At 40.6% G+C, this 10,587-nt stretch overlaps 1 protein-coding gene across 1 annotated transcript in view; it reads right to left on the bottom strand.

Annotated features, from left to right (window-relative positions):
- Positions 1-3,615: 3,615 nt before the first annotated feature.
- LOC107737739 (protein phosphatase 1 regulatory subunit 29-like) overlaps positions 3,616-10,587 on the bottom strand; it is a 102,583-nt gene continuing 95,611 nt past the window's right edge. Inside the window, exon 3 of the mRNA XM_016549331.1 lies at positions 3,616-7,650. Within this exon, the coding sequence (XP_016404817.1) occupies positions 4,690-7,380 (2,691 nt within the window). The 5' untranslated portion in view covers positions 7,381-7,650 and the 3' untranslated portion in view covers positions 3,616-4,689. The remainder of the gene's footprint in view (positions 7,651-10,587) is intronic.

The following is a 10,587-nucleotide window of genomic DNA, read 5'->3' as shown; positions in this document are numbered from 1 at the left end:
AACATTTGAGAGAAAAGAACAAACAAGAGGAAAATATCAGAGGGAAAACATGCCAGTGTGGTGCTCTTCTGCGCGAAGAGGGAGAATAGACTTAAAAGCTTCATAAAAGAGGCACAATTATCCTGACTCCAGAGACCCTCTGAGTGATTTTCTCTAGGCTTCTTTTGGGCATGAACAAAGACAGGCAAAGCCAACGAGGAGGACCTTCAAAGACACATCAGAACATGTTGACTGCATGTAGTCGTTTTTGGATTTAAGGGGGCAATAATAAGCTTGACAAACCCTATTTGGTCCTGAGTAACTATTAAGTCAGTTAAATATGAATCCTGTTCTTGTAAAAAGAAGTAATTGATTTTAAATGTGTTCAATACAAATTGAGAACAATACAAATAAGTGAAAAGTTTGGACTCAAAGCAACCTTAGTTTCAAAAGAAGTAATGAATAATGGGGATTTATATGTCAGAACTAGTTAATTACCTCCAAATGTTTCACCTTTGTCACTCTTGCAATTCATCGGCTGTTAAAAAGAAAGAAGGCTGGAGTGAAAATCATGTTTCAAAGCATTAAACCATATCTCTTTTGCTCTCTTCAAGCCAATCTCCTTCTATAGTGTCTAACACTAAGAGGAGGCTAAAGAGCTTAGAAAAGTAAAAACTGCTATGGAAGAGTAATCCACTTTACGCTCTGTGTAATATCGCTGAAATCTGACAGTGATTAATGTCAACGTATTTTCTACTCTTAGTACAACCAACTTCCTTAACACAACTATTGTCAGAGGGCCTTCAGAAAGTACCTATTAGTATAAAAAGGCTATCAAATTATGACACTATGACCAAACATAAATTATGCAACGCTCTTAAACATCCTATGTCATGTGATACTGACTGGTTATACGTAATAGAATGCAAATAAACTACAAACAGTCCACTACAGATCACCATTTCGTTCAACCAGAGCTGGTATCAACAACAGTCAACGTGACACTCCTGGTCAAAATAGATTCTTCAGGAACTTCTGAATGTTGAATTGTTAACAAAATCAAAATGTTGACAGTGATGCAAACATGGAGCAGGAATATAATGATACTTTAGCACAGGATTGAGAAGAAGAGACAGACACATGCATTATTCAACTCCTCAAAAAACAGCAGTATTCCAGAGGTGAAGCTCTGACCCCCAACCATCCACTGCGATCATGTCAGCGTAAAGAAAGTGGCACTGCCATAAAATGACTATCTTTGCCTGTTAGTTCTGTAGTAGGGTAGTAAACAAACATGTTGTTTGGCTGAACTGGGTAATTATGCATGACTTGTCAAGTCAAATGAATTAAATCATGAAATAGAATATGAATGAAGGTCTGATATAAAAATGTGATTTGGTGGAGGGAGACCTTAACTTGAAATAATTGAAATGTCTGTTTGTCCTGAACGAATGGGAAAACACTGAGGGAATGTTCAAGGAGATTGACCTTGAGCAAATTGAAAAGAGAACACCACAGTCTTACTCCTCAGCAAAGTATGATAAGAAAAAGCAGTAAGTACACATTTTCTTAAACAAATAATACATAACAGAAAAATCTTACAGATACCATGCCAATTGTATTATTACTTCCCTCTTTTGTTATTCAACTTTGAATTCATAGCAAAAATGGCTGACAAGCATTTGTACAGGAGTGCAAAGTCTTTTTTTTTTTGCCAATGAGGGGAGGCACAATAAAAACCAGATCTAAAAACATAAAGCTGGGCGTCAGATTTTACTGTTATAAAAATGAACAGTCATTTAGGATTGAGTGTTCATTGTTAGTTCCTTAAGACCAGTCCAAGTGGTTTCCAAATCCAGTTCATAAAGTAAGGAAAATGTCACAGTAAGCCTCCGGTAGCAGTCCTTCATGGGTCCATTTCAGTTGCCCGAGAACAGTTTGTCCAGTTAGGGTCCAATTTATCTCTCTGCAAAGTCTTCTTTAAGTACACAAACAGTGCCCTAATAATCCACATGTTATAGCTGCTGCTGTTCCTCCTCGTCTAAACCATTAAGCATCCGGTAAAAAACCTGCTGCCCGTATACCTTGGACTGAATTTTTTTTAAAGCCCCCGAAAAAGAAAGAACCAAAGAGACATTGTGCCTGAGTGTATGTCCAATGTTGGCAGGTATCTGTCACATATTTACAATGAAAAACCTTAATCGAGAGAAATGGTAAGAAAGATGGTATATGAACATGTATTTACAATAAACCCCTTATTAAATAAAGGGATATAGTATGATTTACAGAAATGAACCACACAGCATAAAAATTAAGAACGGCTCTTTATGTGGTACTACATCAAATAATGGACCCTTTTACTGAAGGCACAAAAACACCTGATGCTGAAAAATGGGGGCAAAATAAAGAGGTTTGCTGGCTAATGCTAACCCCCATATGAGCTGTTTGCATTCTGCTTCAATCTATTTTTTCTCATTTTCAAACTGGACATCTCAGACATGTTTCACCAGTAGTGATGTCAAGTTAAGTGCCTGTGACAAAGTGATGTTAATAAGTTCTCAGGTCAGAGTTGGCTTGAAAAAAAGAAGTAAGCACACTCATGTTGTTCCAAACCTATATGAATTGTAAAGTCTGACAAGTTTCCCATGCAATTATAATTTATCATGACTGTGACTTTTAAGCTCCAAAAAGGATGCAAAAGCATAAAAGTATCATGAAAGTGGTTTATATGACTCGAATGCTACATTCAAAGCCTTCTGAGGACACACAATAGCTTTGAGAAAAGACTTTTTGCGTCCTTTTTGAAGTTTGCAAGCTCAGTCCCCATTCATCGTATATGTACGGAAAAGAGGATGGAAAACAGTCAGTTCAAAATGTCACCTCTTGTGTTCTGCAGAAGAAAGTAAGTCATACAGTTTTGGAACAACACAAGGCTGAGTACAGAATTTTAATGTTTGGGTGAAACTATCCCTTTAAGCCATGTATTTAGAGGGGGGTGGGGGTATAACTATACTTCACTGAGTAAATGCCATTCATTTCATTTCATGTGCCTGTTGGATCTCTCACCTGTCATTTCATACTTAAAGTATGAGAATGCATTGTAAACGGATGTACATATTCCCACAGGGCCACTAATCTAATTTTTTGGTTTATTGGTCCATGAAACTGTAGGTTGAACGTGGTTGCTGAGAAAAGAAAAAAGAGTGATCTCTTTTAATCAAATTGGAGGTCTTGGCTGCTTACCCTTGCACACTAAAGGATATAGCCTTGGTTAATTGCTAATTAGTTAGTCTAATCTAACTGGACATTAATAAAATTATGGCTGACAGAGGTGTTCGAGTTAATAATATTTGTCATTTTTACAATAAACCATACTATTAATAATGTATTATGACATGAAATGTCCTATGAGATCTATATTTGAGATTAAGTGGGAAGAGCTGTTATCAACATTGAAACCAAAGGTCAGTAAGTGATAACAAGAGCATAAAATATCTGTTCATTAAAATAAATTCTTTGTAATTTTTTATACAATTTATTTAATCAGTCCTTGCTCCTTGTTATTTTGTCATAATTTCAGTATCAGCATCATGGATAATAATTCCCCCAATAAATAAATGAATAAATAAATAAACAAACAAGAGCCTGGAGAAACATGTCATATAAAGCATCAGTTTAAAAGTGTCACAATAGGGTCTAGGTCACTTTGCCTGTTGAATGTCTCAGCTGTCAGCAACAGGCTTCCAAAAGCCAATTAATGGACTAAACAAATTGACCTTAGGGCAGAGGAACAGAATACATAAACCTCTACTGCCAACAGCCACTTTGTGCTCATGCTGTGATACAGGTGACAAGGTAACCTCTGATAAGGAAATGCTATTAATAATGCATCAGTGATGAGAGAGGCACAGAGCTATGTCTGTTTAATCTCAAACACAGATCTACACATTTTCCACAGACCCAAGTAAATCTACAGTATTTTTTCTAGCACCCCTTGCACTATTTATGTCATCCTGCTCAGCACAGCAAGCAGCTGCCAAACACGGCTGACTATTCTAAAGCTCCCCATGGAGATTCTTCTGTTTCATTTTTTCCTTCCCTCCATTCCTTTATTTTTCACATGAGGAGTGCTATTGAAATGTAAATGTGGTTGCCCTGTGCATAGTCTCTGCAATATGGAAGGGGGAAACTGCTTTTGACAGGTTTGTAAAAAATAAGCACATCATTTTATCCTACTAAAACACACACTCATACACATTCCCGCCTAACAAATGAATGCAATGGCCTGTGATTTGAGTGGGAGTATAAACAGAGATTCTGTCTCAGGCTGAATGAGGACTCAGGTTACAAAGGTCTCACCATTGATATGAACTATGAATACACAGATGAATACTGAGTAAAATACAATTATTTCAATTATTGACAAATGATAAGCCCATCTGACCTTTTTTCACTGAGTACGACAATTGTCAGTGCTCCAAAGAATATCTCTGAATGTTATCTTATGTATATAGTGTATCCTTAGGCTCTTTTACTCTCTTTCTGGTTCACTGTACAAAACCAGATTAAAGCAACTTGTCCTCAAACCCTGACAAACTTGGCTCCGCTTTGCACACTGCAGCCATAACCCGACTTCCTCACTACAGTCGCTCTTCCGGTTTATCAGGTAGTGAAGGAGACCTGTGCTGTGTTTCCACGCAGTCGCATAGATTACAGCTTTTGCTGTGCCGACACACCCTTCCAGTAGTCAAGGATGTCATGCAAGTCCTCCCCCTTGGCAAACTGGACCTTTTTGCGCAAGGCATTTCCGGCTGTTACATAACAGGACTCCTCGCGTGGACCCTTTCTGTGGGGACGGAAGCGCTCCCAGATGCGCAAGGTGCTCTCAGAGGAGTACTCTGGACTCGAGGAGTAGCCAGAGTAATTGTGGTGACGGGGAGAGAGCTGAGAGTAGGAAGCAGCGTCTCTCTTGGTGCGTGAAAGAGGCTTGAGAAAAGAGACCCTTTGGGCTGGGGAGTCATGAGAGCCCTCATAGTAAAGGGCAGGGACTGAGTGACGATGCTCTGCACAGTGGTAGTCTGGGTGCACCTCCAGGTGCTGCTGAAGGCCCATCCCATCTACAGTACCACCATCAATGCTACAACCACCACCTCCTAAAGGGAGCCTCTCCAGGGGCTCACCACACCCCATTGGGCTGCCCTTGTCTTGATACTGGCAGGGATCTGGGCTGTGGGGTTCCGGAACATCTAGGCTGTAAATGCGACCTTTCCCACTGGAAGGGCGGCAGTGCCTCTTTGAAGAAGAGACAATGACAGCTGCATCAGCACTCATCTGTCTTTGAATAGGCCTCACTGCAGTAGCTGGGGGAGGCGGACGGTATGGCGGTGACACAAAGCCACCCCCTGTGATCCCAGGTCTCTCGGACAGAGGAGCTGTGAAGGGAAGAGGGGGTGGATGAGGAATTTTTGGGGAAGGCAGGATATGGCAAGTATCACTGACACAAGTAGAAATGGGAATCAGTCCTCTGGTCAGGGAGGAGGTAGAGGTAGGTGGGGGTGAGGTGGGACCACTTGCTGTGGTGGAAACAGTAGAGGTTGCAACAGAGTCCAGCTTAAGGGCATCAATGCAGTTGTTAATTATCTGGTTGACCTTGTCAACCTCCATTGCAATTGTTGAAATCTCGGATGCTGATCCACGGCCATCATCATCTGAATCATCACCGAGGTCACTTCCATCATCCCCCCTGAGATCTTCCTCCCGAACACCATGTAACATAGCTCCATCTCTCCCCCTTTCGTCTCCTCCTACAGAGGTCCTAATATCCATATAGTTGCCCTTAGTGGACATGACCTCTGAGAAGGCAGTTGCCATCTTCTCTACTTGAGAGATGGAGGACAGACGTGAGGAACTAGTGTTGGCAGAACCATGGCCAAGCATGGCAGAGCTGGATGAGGAGGACATGGGTAGTTTGCCATGGTGATGCTGATGGTGGCTTTGCTCATGAAGTTTCTGGATAGCTGTGGGGTCATTTGCAACTGCCGCTGCCACCTCTGGTCCATATCGCATTTCCAGAATGGTCTTCTTCACACAAATGGATTTTTCTTTCTCTTCTTGTCGGCGACGTCTTCGCAAGCAGTAGTAGACAAACCCGAGAACAATGAGCATTCCAAAGAGGCAGCCAACAATGGTCATGATGTAGTGGGTGGTCGTCGAGGGTGGAGACATCAAGTCATCTGGATTTGGAGCTCTGGTAGAAAAGTATAAACAAGTGTGGTTGTAGCGCTGTGAATTGCGTATAGATGCCACGCAGAAAGTGTAGTTGGTGTTTGGTTTGAGCTTATCAAGGGTGATCATTTCCATTTTATTCTTCAAGGTCATCACATCAGACACAAAGCTCTGATTGTACTGCACCAGGATGTACATCTTGCTGTATGGCTTTGGAATCTGGATCAGAAGGGACGCAGAGGAAAGAGACACATGTTGCAGTTTGATGCTGGGACTAAATGCATTCTCAGATGAGGAGGAAGTTGTGGGCTGGTGGTATGGTCCAAAGTGGTCAAACATGTCAGGACTCATGCCTGAAGAATCAGGATCAGGTGGCAGAGATGTCATTCCTGGAATCCGCACCCCATTCCGGCACACAGAGGAAAGGATATAGCGAGCACTCCGTCCGTGCCCAGCCACAGGACTCAGCAATGGATAGCCAAACAACTCCCGTGGGGTCTCGCACTGAAGTCGATCATAGGTGTGTGTGACATTGTTGAAGGCCTCTAACCAGGCGAGGAAGCTGTAGAGCTCACAGCCGCAGTGGAAAGGGTTTCCTGCAAGCTCGCATCCCATGAGCCTGCCCAACACAGTGAAAGTAGATGGGTCTAGTCGGGCAAGCTTGTTCGATGACAGGTCTAGGTTGCTGAGGCTGGGGCACTCCCAGAATGCATTGGTGGCAATGACTTCTATGAGATTGTGCTGCAAGAAAAGACATTGCATGCGTCCCAGACCTCGCAACATGCCTTCAGTCAGGTTGGTTAACTTGTTATATCCAAGTTGCAAAACCTGTAGATTTGCTTGGCTTGCAAAAGCACCATCTTCGATGTATGAGATCTCATTCTTGGTGAGGTTGAGGTCAGTCAGATTTGTGAAGCGACTCAAGGAGGTGAAAAAAATAGCTTTGATCTTGTTCTCATTAAGTCGCAAGTCATGTACTGTGTTGTTGATGTGCTGTGGGATTGTCTCATATGGTGGCTGGTTCTGGCTGCAGATGGCCAACCACACATAACCTTTATCCCCCTCGATGAGCCAGCAGTCACCTCTGACCAATGCTGGCGGGCATAAGAGCATGAAAAAGGGAAGGAAGAGGAGGGTGGTACAGGAAGGATTGAGGGCAGTCAATACACTCTTCATGATGGGAGTGGAGAGGAAGGGGGTGTTTTAAAATAAAGGGAAACAAGGTTGGATTCTTATGCGAGTTTGCTATTGAGAGTACAGAATATATCTTTCACATATGCAAAAAAAATTGATTTCCTTTTGGGCTGTCAAAGCTGTTGACTTGTCATGGTTTCTTGCAGAGTCCCCATATTTGCTCATATCCAGTATAGCGGAGTTAGTGCCTGATACATTTTTTCACACCAATCTTGACTTGAAGGAGAACTGCTGGAGTCCTCCCTGATGAATCTGTCAAATAAAACAAAGACAATACATATGAGCTTAATTTAACAGGAAAATATAATAATATAAAACATAAAAATCTCAAAGTCTACAAATACAAAAAGAAACAAACTTTTATTTGTTTTTTTAATTTAATCTTATTTAAAACTGAACAAAAACTAAGAACAAGCACAAACAAACAAACAAATAAAAAATATTCAACATAACTATTTTTAAATCAAATTCTACACGCGATTTATAAAATACAGCTCAAATTTTAAAACTCCTCATTTGGTTATTTATCACTATAAAACAGAATATGTAGCCACTACAAACATATGAGTCATAAAACATGACCCAATAACATCCCCTAATGGATTCTGCACAACTATTACATTACTATTGAGTATTTCAAATCTTATCTATGCATGCCTTAGTTCAAACATTTAATTGGTCCATATTTTCATTATAACTAATGATGAGATAGCACAAGCGATTATACAAGCTGGCACAAATGCATGAATTTGTGTATATGTGCTTGGTTGTTGCAGTAATCTCCTGTATAAAATCAGAAAAACTCCCTATATAAAACCAGGGAAACCCACTTCCATTTGGACCATTTCCCAACAAATCATTCATTAGCTGTACGAACAAATAGTGCCATACCCTTGGATTTCATTGTCTTAATCATTAGAACAGTAGTAAATGAGCCATGCACTGGCTTTCAAGAATACAGACAGCGAGAGGGGATCGTGATATGACAAACATCATTAATCATCCAGCCATGCAAGGTTTCCCATTTCAGGCCTGCTGTATGTCATAGAGGAAAATATGTATAGAAATGGGGGATTAAAATGCTTTTGCATTGTGCCAGGTGCCATCCTCCTCTGAACGCAATGGAAAATGGAACACATTTGCACAGACTCCGATCTGCTCCTCAATCCAGATGAGTCTAACAGTAGCTTTTATTCTGAATCTTATGTTCAAGCCTTGAGTACCATCGGTAAACACTCAAGTGACAGCTACAAGAATATGCGATTTAATCCTAGGATTATATATAATCTGGGAAAAATGTATGGTTTCTTTCAATCTACAGTGGCCTCAAATATGAAATCTAGGTTGTAAAAAAGTTTGCAGCAAGTCCTAGTAACCAAGCTATCCCCACTATCAAGGTCAAGGTTGTTAAACCCTTCTTTGACACAGATAAAATTCCCTCTTTTTCTTCTACTACTTTCCCTCATTGTATTTTCTCTCAATCTCTATGTCTTTTGCACCCACTGTGTTTCATCATTTCTCACTGTCTCTCAATTAATTGTACAAAAGCTTATTTTGCTAAAACTGAATGAAAATATCTGCTAATCTGCAATGAAACATGCCCTGAGAGTAATTAGAGCTCATCTGCTATTGTTTTTAGATCACTACCGAATACCACACTGCAAAATATTAATGAAACAAGAACAATGACAGTTTTATTGAAACATGCAATCACAAAACAGTCCTATTAAAAGGCTACCAGGCAACATTTGCAGTCTGATCATGCCTAAATCTCGATGCCCCTCCACCTTATCTCACTTGTTCCTCTCTTTCTCACTCTCACTTTCTTCCTCAGCCCACCAGAGATGTGATCTGGTTTGGTGCTCCACATAGTGAGGCCCAAAGGAAGCTTTAATTAGGGCTGGGACTAAGGCAAGGAGGTGCATCCCAATGAGAGAGCAGTCTGTATGTGTGAGAGCGAGACCAGCTAAAATAAATGAAGAATTATAACAACCTCAGGGATAGAAATCGCTTGTTTATTTTGTGACTCAATACCTTTACACCATGAGATATCGATTGATTGTACACAAAGCGTTTGCTCTCCTGCTTTCATTAATTTGGTACAGTCGTCAGAGCAACAGACAGATTGGCACCTGGTCTAAACTTGGAAAGTGCTCTCGTTAGGAGTGCCAATTACTAATTGGTGTCTCTCCAAGACTATTACCTAATTAGTTATGATGATATTCCTCTAAATCTAAATGACATCTGTGTACACAGAGAGGGCCTAAATTTAAGTACAGGTAAATACATTTTATATTGGCAGTGTTTAAGTATATTAAGTTTCTCTTTTTCCTCCTTAATCCTTCCATCTGCCAGCCTATTCTTTTAGTAAATCCTAACAGGGCCTGAGTGGGAGGTTTGCTACATGGAAGTGTAAGAAGTCTCATTTCAGATGGGTGTGTGTGGGACCATATGTCCCATGATCACATGTGATATTGTGAGATATACCAACACACAAGAGCGTTTGATAATATATGTACTACGTAGGCGCAGAACAACACACACCTTGCCATGGTTCTGCTTTGTGTGGTGGTGATAGCTAAATCTGAAATCCCCAGAGAACATCTATATTAACATGCATTATATATACTTGTATGCAGACAATCTGGCAGTCGCACTATATGTTTCGGATGTGTTTTAACTTTTCCCAAGACTCAAGTGCAAATATCTTACTTTTATTTTAAAGAACAACAAGAGCATATTTAAAGATTTGGCATGGTTTATGCTTCATGAGGTCTGTAGCTTTGGTGGGAGAGTATCTCTAGATGACTTCTAAGGGTTGGAGAAGGGTTACGACACCGTAACTCTGATGGAGCCTCGTTCTCATTGCTGCTGCCTAGAACAGCACTGAGACCAGCTGTTATATGGACAGCACATCACCATGGTCTCATTGTCTCCACTGACAGGTATCTGGGACAGTTTTGACACTGATGCAATGGAGCAGGCTGGCCATGCTTTCCCTGTACCACTATTTTGGAGGAAATAGCAGGCAGTGTAAGGTGATGTGAGCCAGTTTGAGGCAATGTGAGGTCGTACCTGTCTGTTTTTTGCAGAAAAAAAACTGACCTAGATAATGCAATTGTAGCTCAGTTTCAGACAGAATTTTATATATATATATATATATATATATATATATATAAATAAATGTTA

This window comes from Sinocyclocheilus rhinocerous, unplaced genomic scaffold, assembly GCF_001515625.1.
Source record: "Sinocyclocheilus rhinocerous isolate Xijiao unplaced genomic scaffold, SAMN03320098_v1.1 scaffold43, whole genome shotgun sequence".
NCBI lineage: Eukaryota > Metazoa > Chordata > Actinopteri > Cypriniformes > Cyprinidae > Sinocyclocheilus > Sinocyclocheilus rhinocerous.
Note: the sequence above shows the minus strand (reverse complement) of the source record. Positions and strands in the feature narration are given on the sequence as shown.